This window comes from Aythya marila (genome assembly GCF_965140915.1).
Source record: "Aythya marila genome assembly, chromosome: 7".
NCBI classification, from domain to species: Eukaryota; Metazoa; Chordata; class Aves; order Anseriformes; family Anatidae; genus Aythya; species Aythya marila.
Genome location: NC_139048.1, coordinates 26398374 through 26412578, shown reverse-complemented (window position 1 = coordinate 26412578; position 14205 = coordinate 26398374). Strand labels below are relative to the sequence as shown.

At 36.4% G+C, this 14205-nt stretch overlaps 1 protein-coding gene across 5 annotated transcripts in view; it reads right to left on the bottom strand.

The window, feature by feature from the left end:
- Positions 1–108: 108 nt before the first annotated feature.
- The window catches only part of TSPAN14 (tetraspanin 14), a 42706-nt gene continuing 28609 nt past the window's right edge, over positions 109–14205 (bottom strand). The window contains exons 4-10 of one of the 5 annotated variants that reach the window (XR_014317934.1): positions 11856–12002; positions 11071–11241; positions 8255–8380; positions 6477–6521; positions 5856–5975; positions 3108–3950; positions 109–1205 (exon numbers count right to left, since the gene is read on the bottom strand). Coding sequence is in view for 4 of the 5 variants with exons in the window: in XM_082765070.1 (XP_082621196.1) it covers positions 1149–1205; positions 3897–3950; positions 5856–5975; positions 6477–6521; positions 8255–8380; positions 11071–11241; positions 11856–12002 (720 nt within the window). In the remaining variant the exon portion in view is untranslated. The other 4 variants (XM_082765071.1, XM_082765070.1, XM_082765072.1 and 1 more) reach the window with 4 other exon arrangements.

Genomic DNA, 14205 nt, shown 5'->3' with positions numbered 1-14205 from the left:
ACCTTTACCATTTCCGTAGTTATCCACAAACTGCAGTCTCAGCCAGCCTAAACCTCAGAGAGGGAAACACTAGTAACTGGAAACAACAAGTCTTAGAACACAAACTCCACCAGTAAAAAACATTCATTTTATTTAATCAAATAAGGCTTGAGAAGAAACATATACTGAAAGTCACTCAGAAAAGCTGTATCAGAAGAAGAACCAGAACCTCCCCTTCCACTGGCTAAACAACATTCAAGCTGCATGATAATCCACAGGCAGTAAGTGAAGGAAGAGGAAAGGATGGAATGGGGAGACAAAAAAACAAGGCAATACTAACTATAAACCAATTGCTGCATCAACCTCAACTTACTTGAGGTATAAATCTATCCACATGGCACTGTACAAGGGTCACCAGAACTAAAGACCCTCACGAAATATTCAGACTTCCAGGAGGCAACTGAAGCTCCTTTGGTCACTCATATTCATCCTCCTCCTCATGTACAGGCAAGCTGTGTCCAAATGCAGATGTAACAGAAACAAAAGAGCATATGCACAGTCAAAACATACTGAGAAATAAATACATTGCTTCACAGAAATAAATTGTGCTCATTTCTGAGAAATAAATGATCACACTGATTGAAAGGTTTCCTTCTCAGTCCAGTTAATCAAGCCTGATCTCGTATTTAATATCTTCATTAGAAAACTTGTTTCCATTGTAGTGTTTGTGGAGATGTTCCAACTGCAACCAATGAAATCTCAACATCAATTTATCAAACCTCTCCTTGTGAAATTGTTGAATTGCTTCTTCAGGGCTTTAGAGCAGGCTCACACCCAACTACTTATTCTGACAAGACTTGTTTAAACCATAAGCTAAAGTTTTAGTCATGAAGTCACTGCAGGTCCACAGAGAAGGTGCTAAATATAACTTGAAGTAGAAAGCGGTAAGAAAGTATTCCCATTCCAAGTCTGAAATTACACTACCACTTGTACCACCATTGAGGGTGTGCTTCAAAGTGCCTAGGTGTAAACCAGCCTAGAGCCCCAAGGTTTTAAAAATGATACCAAATAAACATAGAGAAGTTTATCCACAGTGAAAAGAGGAATAAGTTCATGAATGTAAATGTCCTCAAATAGGTTGAACTTGCTCTCTTGAATTCTGTTCCAAATCACTGGAGTATTGATACAAAGCTGGTGTTAACATGGCCAAGGCCGATAAGAACAAGCTGTGGAAAAGACAACACTTTAATTAAATTTTGTTTTGCAAACAAACGATACTTCAAAAAAGAAACCAAGTATATATTTGTCTTCAGGCAACTTGGCAAGAGCAGCAGACAGGGGAAGTCTGATCAGTGACACCGGCCCTTGGTGGCAGCTAATTTCAGTGCATCAACTCCACTGATGTCATTGAAGCCATGATGATTTTCACCAAGTGTTGAAATGACTTCCCAGCACTAGGAGCTCTGTGTCACCAAAATGGCAAACCAAAATGTACTGCCTAGATGGAAGTTTCAATTGAACATTTCACAAACAGCAAGTTACATATAGGATGCATCTTTCTCCCATTTTACATATATCAGATTATTATACATAACAAAGTAAGCTGGTTGATGAGGTGTGGTAAAAGTTTCAAGCACCAGAGTTGAAAGCAAAGGTTACTGGACACTGCTTTGTTGCTTGCAAAGTAGCAGTAACAGCAGCAAATTTTTGCCTGCTGCTAGCGGACTGGATTCAACAAACAGGTAGTACAGACATCAGATTCAATGCTCTACAGAAGAAATGTCTCTTGCTCTCCCCTTCAGCAATCTACTGCTATTTTTCCCTTGTTGCACATCGACCAAAGATTAAAAAAAAAAAAATCACAGTGCACTTCTATAGATTTTACTTTCAGGTTTTTCAGATGAATAATAGCAGACTGTTCTCTGCTCTTCTAAGTCAGTCAGCCATCCTTAGACAAGCTTCCTTTTCCTGTTGTGTCTCAATCACTGGACAGAAAAAGAACTATGAAAGCTGCACTGAAATATACATGAAAAGTACAGCACTGTCTGTGAAGTGTTTCACAGATTAAGAGCTAGAAGAACATCTGGACAATCGATACAGACACAAAGATTCTTACTGTAGATCGGTTTTTGCCAGTGAAATGTTCATTAATACATGCATAATACATAAAAAAAGGACATGAGAGAGATTTAGAAGTTTGGCTTTCCATGAAGGCCATGTACTTTGGAAATACAAGTATTAAATCCTTCACACAGACTACATGTAGTAAAATATCATTAAAAAAATATATACTTCTCTAAAAATTTACACTCAGGCACTGTAAAAAAAGTCTGCTCTCCCTGAAAAAACGGGTGTCACTGGAAGCAGTAAACAATGTTTACTTGAAAACAAGTTTAACATGGCCCAGAGTAAAACAGACAACTACAACTACTTCCAAGTTTTCAGTCACATACATCTGTCTTTTACAGATAAAAAATATACTATGTCAAGCATAGCAATACTTCTGCAGCCACTGCAGTCCTAATCCAAAGACTCTCTGAGAAAATTGGACTTTTTACTGAATTTCAGATCGACCCGCAGGAAGGAAGGGCAGGAAGAAGAGTTCGTTTTTCTTCTAGTAAAAGTAAAAAAAAAAAAAAAAAAAAAATTACTTCAGCAGTAGTTCAGTTTGATACAGTAAATTACTGTGAAGAAATGGTTCCAGTCAGCAAACTGTGACTGGCATTTTAACCCTGTATGAGAACACAAACAGAACTGACAATTTCATAGCTTTAGAGAAGACTTACAAAAAAAATCAAAAACTGATATTCCACTAAAACACATCTTTTCTTACTAAAAAAAAAAAAAAACAAACAGATTTCAGTAGTGATTAATGCTGAATTTGAATGTTTTTCATCCATCAGTCTTCATTTTAGCAATTAAGACTTTGGAGAATCAGCAGAGCAGATGTGAAAGAAACTACAGGAAGGGTAAAAAAAACATCCAAAGCTAGCACAGAATGCTTGCTACCAACTGCATTTCAAGATCTGTGCAGGCAGTACTTTTCAAAGGTATTACTAATCAATAAAAGCTAGGCGTTTTGAAAGAGTTTTTTTTTTTTCTTTTTTATATAAATAAAGACTATTTACAATTTTTCAGACAGGAAGCAGCATTAGGGATTCACGCTCCCTTGCCTGAAGCAGAGATTTCTAACTTATAATGCTGTAGAGAGTTGGATTTTGCCCCTCTTGAGAAAACACTTGCATTTTCATAACTGCTTGGATTACTCAAACTCTGATGGTGAGCACAAGTTTCTGCTCCTGAGACATCTGCGTCACTCCCAGTCAAACAGAAATATCCCCTATTTCTGCACAACCGAGAATTAAAAAGCTAGAAGATTAGTGACTTTTTCTTCAGTTTCCAATGCCACGATGATTATGGTTGCTGGTATCTTGCCAAGCTGACCAGATGAATCTACTGTAGAGATTAAAAACATTTTCAAGGTTCTTAAAAGAGATCAGCAGGCCTTCTGAAGAGATTACAACATTAAGACTGATGACAGTTGGGAGTCAAAACAGAAAAGTCTTCACGGTAATTCTTCATGGAAGGAGTTCACAGCAGTTTCATTTCTCCTTGCTATGAGTCTAAAACCAGTTCAGTCAATGACTTGGGAAAGTCCCTTTTTTCCTCACCACAGATCAATTCTGGTGCAACTGAGTTGTCTCATTAGAAAAAAAGGTAGACCAGTGTGTTTGGAGATTCTTTTTTTGTATCAGCTTCTAACAAAAACCACGAGCAGGGTAAGATCCACATAAGGCCTTTAATACCAGGAGCATTTCACGGTCTGCACATTTTTTTCCACCTTGGTGTCTGATTGAAAATAGTAAAATATACTTTTTGCAACACATTTGCTTTAGTATTCAGAAGGCATTACCTGCCTTTACAGCTTCAATATCAGAAATCAATGTCCTGGCTAGGAAAATCCCAAAAATCTAAAAAGAAACAAAAAACAAACCAGTTGTGAGATGAAACACTTGCAATGTAGAGTCTGCAAGAAGTCTCTAAAGATTAGTGTAGAATAGGAACCTGCATATTTGTTTCTGTTTCTCTGCACTGAAGTCAATGCAACTCTTAAGAATAAAGATATACATTGATAAAGCATTTGCAAGCTCAGATACCATTTCATAGCCAGGATCATGTGTTGGAGCATAGCTATTACTACACAGTAGTAAAAACAGCAGAATCTAGCACAAAGTACAACTGATGAGAAAAACATGTTTTCATGTGACACTTCAGGAACATGCAAAATAGTATCAGACTTCTAGATATCCTAAAGATGGAAGAAATCCATTTTGCCAAGTTTACTTATAGCACTCACACATACTGCTAAAATTACAAGTCTGAAGCATTTTAATTCATTCCATAACTTTGGTTAAGCCAAGTTACTATTTATTTATATATATATTTAAAATACTTAAGAATTTCATTTTCACAATTGTATATTCCATGCCAGAAACAACAGTTAGAGAAGTCCCAGATCCTTCTGAGATACCTAACAACTTTGAAATTGTAACATTCACTCAAGTTCTCTGGGAAATTTTCCTTCACAAATTGAAAATAAATTCATAACTTGGTATACTTCCTAAAACACTATTAGGAAAAAAATAAAATACTGTGAAGTTCTGGAAAAGCCAGAAGATTTGTTTTAGAAAGAGACAATGTGTCTCACTCCCAGTCCCACCATGAAAAAGCTTAATGCACAAGATAAAACTAAATTTGAAAATAATCCTGAAATACAAAAAGGGTGTCAGAGAGACTCAGGACACAAATAGGAACAACAATATCAAGTGACTCTCAACACTGTCAAAAGTTTAGATTTTCTATCCTGAACCTCCTCTCCTCCTAACTGAATGTGTTATTCTCAGGGCAGCATCTATCTATGAAAGCACTAGAAGCACTACTGATAGATACTGATAAACTATCAAAAAAGCAACAGAGGGCAGTATTGCCATGGCTGGAAAAAGGTATTTTACCAGCACTATGTTCAACATATTTTCAGTTAAATGGAAAAGATTTTGTAGCAGATTTACAACTCTTATTTCCCACTGAAATAAAGCAGTACCACGTGAAAGCAACTTAGGCGAGTATACACAACTGCCACAATGAAAGCAGGATCCACTTTGAAAGAATTTTCATTCAATATGTTTTACTGAGGATTTCAGTTCATTTTCCTTGACATACCAAGAGCAGAAGAGGTACTGCAAGAAGTTTCAGCAACTCCATCTACTGCTGCTAATATCACATCTGCAACCTGTTCAACAGCTTCCCTTCTCTTCTACTCTTGAGATTTTTGTGCTGTATGCTACAGTATTCAGAATAGCATTCTTAGCATGAAACATAGAATTGGATTTCAGTCTTTTGTATTTGCACTAGAAGACAGAAGTTAGGATCTACTGGAGTACATTACCAGAAGATCTCCTGTCCCTCATGATATATTAAAATGTGAGAGATGCATATAATTTTTTATATAAAAATAATAGCATGTTGCCATGTTAATATACAATAAAATATCATTATAATGTTTCAGAATCTTGGAGGTCTCTTCCAACCTAAATGATTCTGTGATAATATAAAAATATGATATATTTACAATACAGTACAGTGGCCTTCATTTCTTTGAGAAGTAATTTTGCCTGAAGGAAATAATTGATCTCGAAATTTTACATTAAGACCCCACCACTATAAAATTCCCCCCCCCCCCCTTTTTTTTTTGCAATATTGTTATCATACCTAAAAACATCCACAACGTCAAAATATTTACTGCCTCCCACCGTAATTACTTTTACCCTCAGTGGGTAACTTGAAACTTAAGGGAAAAAAACAATAAAAAAACTAACCTGCAGCAGTGAGATAGCTATGAAGACACCTGCAACAATGTAGATATTTCGTGGCAACCAAGCTTCCAGAGCAAGAATACAGCCTTTTATGAAAATCTGATCATCCCATTGACTCTTGCTCTGAAAGAGAAGAATTCAAGAACATCACTTTTCTGCTCAAGTTTATTGTAACAACTCTCAGTCACGTGAAGGGATATAGTAAAACTTATGATTGGTTATTTACACAGTAATGTTTTTAACCAGATTCCAGAAATACATGAAATACAGAAATACATATGCCCAAATTAATTTAAGGGATGTCAGGACATTCATATTAGTAACTTCCTGAAAATCCTACTATTAGAATACTTTAGAATTAGTAGAGAACACGATTCAGAATTAGAACTAATACCTGAGACATTTGAAATGCAGGTCTTACCCCTTTTTGAAGCAGACTTTTTATTTTTTCCACCTTTCCACAGTACAAAACAAAATCTCTACCACACTCTACTTGTAGCAGGATGTAGCACAGCTGATAAGCTCACAGAATTCTGAACCGACATATATCAGTGATTCCACAGTTTTCATTATTTTGTCCATGCAGACATAGAACAGCAAAACAGCAAGACTCCAGCACCTTACCTTCTTTCTGACATCATAGCCACACTGTGTATTCACAACTTTTTGCTGCAAAATAAAGATTAAAAATATCAGTGGAATTATACTTTCTTCTTGTCACATCAGTTTCCTGTCTTTTAAATTCACAAAAGAATCAGAACTGTCAAAACCAGCCATTTAAAAAAGCATTTTAGTAAAAAAAATAAATAAATAAATAAATAAATAAATAAATAAATAAATAAAACAGCAACAACAACAAAAAAGCATTAGCAGAACACCAGGGAAGTATAACAGCAAAGTATATATTAGCAGAAAACATCCTCTGCAAAAAATCCCAGCTTCTCCTGTTTCTTGGCTTTCATCCAGCAACGACTATTCAAAACAAAGCATTAACAACTATACTGACAGCCTTCAGATAAGACATCTGCATTTCCAAGATCAAATTCATTTTATCTATTTCACATAACGCCTAAACATTGAGATAAGAATAAAGGTATTACACTGATTTATTTACACCTGCAGTGGAGGAACGTGTCTTACAACTCCTTCATTTCACAGTGCTATCCTGATCAGTCAATACAAGTAACAGATAGCTGCAAGCTACTTGACCTCCCTTACGGTTGATAAATCAAAGTCTCACATAACCCAGCTCCAACATAAAACTACTGAAGATAACAAAATGTTCCTCTTGTAAATTTCAAACAGAAACACAATAAACACCTTCCAGATCCCAACCACACACAACCTAGCAGCATTAAGCTCATAAAATGCAAATACATTCCTTTAAAGACATTTTTATTTCTCTTTTGTATTAGAGTTATGAAAACCTATTTACTATACAATTATAGAATATTTTGTATTACACATAGTGAGTTATATTAAAATGCTAGCAGTAGAACCTCAGATTAAAAAGATTTGAAGACACCTATGTCTCCTTAAATACAGCACCACCAACAGAAAAATGGCAGTGAAATAGCACTGCTCTAAATTACATTAAAAAAATTACTGGGGAATCTGAACTTGGAATATATTCCAAACAAATTTTTTCCTTGGGTTATTTCCAAGGAAATCAAAAGCCTTAGCATAACCTACCAATAGTTATCTGCTGCATGAGGATTGCTGGATCGACCTTCTGAGCTACAAATTCTACAAAGCATTTTTCATCTATTACATCCATACAAAGCATTTTGCATCCATTAGCACATACCTCCCTATTTTTGCTTCTACTGCAAGGGTCAGGTTCCCAGAGTTTAATAAGCCAATCCAACCAATGAGTACCTGAATCTTGCCAAAACCAAAGAATTGACTCAAATACTTTAAACTGAGTTTGTGCATCAGCACTTCACTAATTGCTGATAACTAAAGTCATCAGCAAATGGAGTTACTCCTACTTGTCTGGCAAATGGGTGCTGTACAGTAATTCTAACCAGGGCAAGCATACTGCTTAGACCATAGATAACACGCTTAAGAATTCAAGGCATGTGGAATAAAACAGTATCAACAGCCAATGATTGCAGATTTAAGCCATACAAAAATAGCTTCTGAATTCCTGGTGACAGACAATACATTTTCAGTTGTGTAATGGGTTGCCACATTTAGACTCTAAAAACGATGGAAGAGAAACAAAGAAATTTGGCTATCAAGATAGTAATTTTTGATCATTTAAAAGTCCTCTTAAAGCCCTAGGCACACACTGTATTCAGGAAGCACTTCCTTTCATAACTCTTCAACAGCAGCAATACAAAGCTGTTGTATATACAAACATATACAAATACAAATACAAACCCAGGAAAACAACTTACAGCAGGATCAGGTATACAACAGGAAAATGGAACACCACACTTCTCACGACTTTTGCTTTCACTACTGCAATTAAAGTATATGTTGAAGTCCCAGTCATCTGGACCTTGGGCACCGCAGCAGTGGTTCTGCAACAGATAAACAAATACTTAACACTTGGGGACATTTTATAGACAATTCATCCACTGAACAGCTCTCTGGAATGATATTTGGTCATCATCACCTCTTTCCTAAGGCTGCAAGGAATCAATAGCAACACCAGAGTAAAAAGAAAAAAAAAAAAAAAAAAAATCAATACTGTGGCTCTATGAAATTAAAGAAATGCATTTCGCATAATGCTCTTGGAAATACATGTCAACGCAATGAGAAATTATCATAAAAATTGTCACTTTAAATGTAATTACCCAATGCAAATCTGTGTACATCCATAAACAGTGCAACAACATAGGTTACATGGATGCCTTGTTCTCACTACTTCCACATCAACCAAAACTGAAAGTTATAGAAAAGTTTCACTAAATATGTGATTTGACCCTTAAATCTTCATAAATCAACAAATTTTCTCCTTCTTGTTTACTCTGAAAGAGATCAAAATATTCATGAATACTTGCTTTCCTTTAAATGAGAAGATTTTCATATCCAAATTAACCGACACATTGTTAGTTCAAAGGTCAGTCAGCTCTAGAATTGTTTCACACAAGTTTCTTAACCCAAAGAGTGTATTGTAATTACCATAATTACAGGTTAGGGAATCCAAATATTTCAAAGAATTTTTAATTCCTGAAACTGATGAAAGTTAGTTTCTCATTAAGTTACGCTTTGCAGTTTACCAGCCTGGTTACTTAAGGGTGTAAATCTTTCACCATAATGTATACTTAATATGTTATATCAAACATTTTCCCGGTACCTCATGAAATTCCCTCCTTTCTTAGGACATCACTAGTATCTCTAACATCTCTTCTCTGCCCACTGCTCATCATCACATAACCTGTATTGACCTTTCTGTGTGACTGCCAAAACTTGAGTGAGTCAGTACATGGATTCAGAAGTTACCAAGTGGTGACAGACACAGATGTGAACAGAGCAGAACTGCGTGCACCTACTTTTCAAAGGAAATATGACAAAAAGGAGTTGAACAGAATAGTCAGGATTGAAAAAACGATGCTAAGTCACATGTGTTTATAGTGAAGATAACGAATGGGTTAATTTTTATCTTTCTAGTCCCTCCTCCCTCACTCATCTCCACCACTAAAAGGCCATGTAACCACTACACATGCTGATCTACCTTAGTAAGACAAAGGCTATGAGGACACTTACAGGCCTGAAAGTACGGTAATTAGTCAGAGTAAGGAGCAGCCTACAGAAAGCTCTCTGGGTTCCAACATACCCATGAAACTCCCTAGAAAATGGATTTCACTGAGGCACTTAAATATACTGGTGCACTTTATCATTCAGCCCTTGCAGAGCTACACTTACTGATCAGTGCTGCATACCTTTTCCTCAGTACTTTCAGGTACAAATCAATGACAGGCTGATTCAGAGATTCTGATCTTTGTTTTTTCAGGTTTCTTTGATCATTAACAAGGCTAGTATACTCCCTTTAAAAAGTTCAGCCTTTTAGTTTAATTGAAAAGTACTTAACTGAAGTTCAAATGTAAATCAGCTTAGCACATTTCCCTGGGAGACTGCAATGAAACTAACTAGAAAAACAGAAAGAGTAACAACAGCGTAGACAAAATTGAGACAGTTACTGGTGTTTAAAGTGGCCAGGATCACCTCTGGTGCCCTTGGCCTTAAAGCAAACAGCACTGAAAGCCACCCAGGCAGCTTAGTAAGAGGATAGTTTCATGTACAATATTAATGCACACGAGTGAATTAACAGGGTAAATAAAGCTGCTGGCAATATACAACTGTTCAAACTGACATCCAGTCTAAAAACAGGATTTGCTATCAAACAAAGCTGTGAGCACATATTTAAACATGATCTTCTATAAAAAAAAAGAAAAAGGACAAAAACAACCTTTTTAAAAGGGAAAAAATATATATAATAATCAACCTTTTTACCTCTTTATAAAGTACTCACATATGTATTTTGTTTCTGTCCACATATATAGATACAAATAAATAAATAAATATAATCAGAAGAATTGCCCTCACTGGTTGTTTCTTGAGGAAGACTGTAAAAAGCAGCTAACTGACTGAAAGCCACCAGGCCCTTACCAGCACAGGCCTTGCTATCTCCTGGTATATATCATTGTCTTTCAGTAACTGTGTGTTTTAGGACTACGAGGGCATAAAACTGTTTCAATCTTCCTTGACTGCATGTACTAGCTTCTCCCAGTTCAGAAAAATCCTCTTTTGCTTCAAGCTGAGGTGCTTCTCAGAAAACAAAAGACCCTCTTACTATATCCCTGAACAAGACTGCAGTGCCTCCTAAAACAAGAGCGCAGACAATCTAGTCCATAGTTCCACTGCACAACTTTTCCAGGATGAGCAGTTTTTGTTGCTCAGTTTTTACTTTACCTGGTGCAACACTGACCAGAACAGGGGAACAAAAGTCAAGGTCAAAAGGCAGGTGGATGCTTGGTAAGTTCCCACACATGCACTTAGAAGGCCACTGCATCTCAGCAGTCCTGCCTCTCTGATGCTTTCAATACAGAAACAGCAAAACTGCACTTCTGTCACATGGCACTACTATCTACAGGGTTTTATAGATCTGTAGAAACTACTTGCAATGCCGTAGAACACAAAGAGGAAGACTGCCATATCTACATATTCTCTTAGAACACACAGGAAAAGTGACAGGATATGAACTTACTATTTTCTGTAGTGAATCAATGAGGTTCTGGAGGTCAATATCATCTCGGTAGGACTTAATGTTATTCTCAAAGAACTCCTTGACTCTGTCCCTCACCCAGTCCTGGAACAAGACAGCCAGAACTGCTACTGCCAGCTCCAACAGAAATATAAACACAATTGTTCCACAAAACTGTGAAAGAAAAAAGTCACAAATTAGAGAATAACTCTTTTGAATACATCCCCATTCCAACTCCACTGCTTCTTGGACAGTTCCCATTGTTATGTATTTTTTTTTCCAGCTTAACTGTTTCTAAATCTAAAGCAAGAAAACCTCAATACAAAAACAAATGCTTAAGAGATTTCACAGTAGTCACTCAAGTTCCCAAGTTTTTTTGTCCACTAAATATTTAGAAGAGATTAAGCTTTTAAGGGATTTTGTTCTCCCCAAGCCACAATATGATCTCGTTTCAGTAACTCCCAGCTATGTTCCAGCACATCATATTTTGTGATGCTATATATCCAATGTTAGATTCTGAAATACATACTCTAAAAACATCGCTGCAATAGCTGGATGAGAAAAGCAAGGAACATATTCCAGAAGCAGGGAGGAAATAATTAGGTTTAAACCTACACTGCTTTTAATACCATTCATTCATCACAGATGCTTGTCAGGGCAGTAAGTTCACCACATGTTGTCACAAACCAAATGCTCTAAATTAATTTTCATTTGTCCCCCGGGTTCTTCACCCATCATTTCCTACTTTCACATACGTAATAATTCCCTCATATAGTGGTGATACTTACAAACTTCAGAAGGCAGATGTTTTCTCTCAGTGCTCCTACACAACCAGCAAATCCCAAAGTAAACATCACTATTCCCACCACTAAGACAAGCACCACTGGGTCCAGACCATGAAGACCGGTCACTTTTGTTAGATCAGACAACACACCCTGAAAGAGAAAAACAGGATAACAGAAAGATGACCACTATGTACATTTTTCATTTAACAATCCTTCTGAATTGCCACGATTTTTACATGATTCCAAATGAACTGGTTGCAAATCCTTGAGCTTCCAAACAGTAACCCACTCAGACAAGTTTGGTCACAGAAGCATTATTGATACCAGTTTTCTTCACACCAGCAAAGGAAGTATTAACAAGAAGTGAAAGATATTAATTCTTTTAATAAGTACAATCTAAACTTTTCAGATTACATTCTCCTAGGTCTATCTGCCAAACAAGCTTCCACAAGATGGTGCCAAAAGCTCAGTACTATCACTGAGTATTCACCTAGTTTCAAGGCAAAAGGACCAATGATTTACATTAATTTGAAATGCCTTGATGAGAAGACCAAAGTCATTAAAAAAAAATCTTTCCAATCCTGATGTTTAGGCGGCAGAAAGGGAGAGAGAACACTAACCACAAAGAAGGATATGGGTGATGTAAGGAAGAGAAATAGGATTTTGATTTAGTTTTCACATGAAACAGATTTCTTCTTCTCACCATTTTAGTTAATACTGAGAAGTCTTTCAAGTGCTTCTCCAAAGCCTTCCCCCCCCCAAAAAAAAAACAAAAAAACAGAAAGATAGTTTAAGCATTCCTTTCTCACCACAAATAAAATCCTCACAACAACAGAAGTTACCCTTTTCCAACAGGACACTTGCAATATACCTAATTTAACAGCAATGTTTTATTTTTTCTTAACTATCTGGAAATGCCTCTTATCTGTATAGCAATCTTACCTATTAAGCCTGTCCACCCAGATATTGGGACAGAATTTCTGAGTCTATGTAAATGTAATGCTAATACAATGAAGCAGTCACCTTCCCAAAATTAATTTATGCACCAGATACTGTTACAATCCCATCAAATACATATAACACAAGACTTCCAGGTAATGTGCAAGAATAGCGTGCAAATCCCCAAAAAAACAGAAGGGACAAACAGCTGAAACTGCTGAAGTTAACAAGAATAATCCATAGCAACATCCAAGCAGCCCTGATGTGGTCTTAATGCTCCTCTCAGACCCAGCAACAGACTGATTATTTCAAGGAGGAAATATTTCCCTTGAAAACGGAAAAATTATTAAAACTGACATAACAAAAGATGCCATTACATGTTTACTGTTTGTTTTTTAAAGTATATTCTCAAGGTAATTGCATTTGATACAAGAGAAAGGTATAAAATAAGCTCCTTAAGGTTTACAACTTATACAAGCAGTCTAATTCTGTCAAGAGAATGTACATGTTTATTTTGCTACTCAGGTACTTGTGCTAGAGTTAAGCGCAAAGAATATTCAACCTAAGAAAAGAATATTCAACCAAAGAATATTCAATCCAAGAAAATACCTTGGAAAAATTCGTATCACTTTACAATTACGTATTTACCTAACAAAAATACTGTATTGGATTTATTGTATAATAAAACCTTAAGCGAAAATGTTCACATGGAGAAAAACTTCAGCTGATGAAAAGACACTGGTTAGCAGTACTCTAGAGACAAACAGGAGTTTGTCTTCTTTCATAGTGTGGTTTACAACAGATCTTATTAGAGCTGTTAATTTAGTGACAGCAAGACAATAGGGGCCTGGTGTTTGTGTTTTGCTTTGCTTTTTGTTCGTTTTTAAATCAAAACTGACTGAAGGAACAAAAAAAGTAATTAAACAGTAGAATTCAGGAATGCCTTGCCACAGGCTGGTGACTGAGTTGAAGTATCCTATTAAGAATTGGTTATGGTTTATAGATTTCCCAATATTCAAAAAGTTCTGGGAAGCAAAGGCGTTTCTAGTCAGTGTCATCAGTGGCATTGTCATCCTTACAAACAGAGACCTCAAAGCTAGCTATCACACTTAGTCTAGTGGGTAAATCGGAGTGCTGCCTAATCAAACTCTGGCCTCAAAAACCCTCATCTCAGACGCTGCAAACAGGGAAGATACCAAGATGAATTCAGTGCACATGCTATGAAACAAGCTATGAAACTAGTCACGTGAACATGAATAGGATGCTGAAAATTTCACAGCCATTTCCAGTTATCTCCTTCCCACACCCAAACTCAAGCTTTTCTCAGACAATCTCACTTGTTCAAGCAACATCTTTTGTAGGAAAACTTCCTCTGATCAAAGGATGTTATGAAGAAAAGGAGGCAGGAACTGGG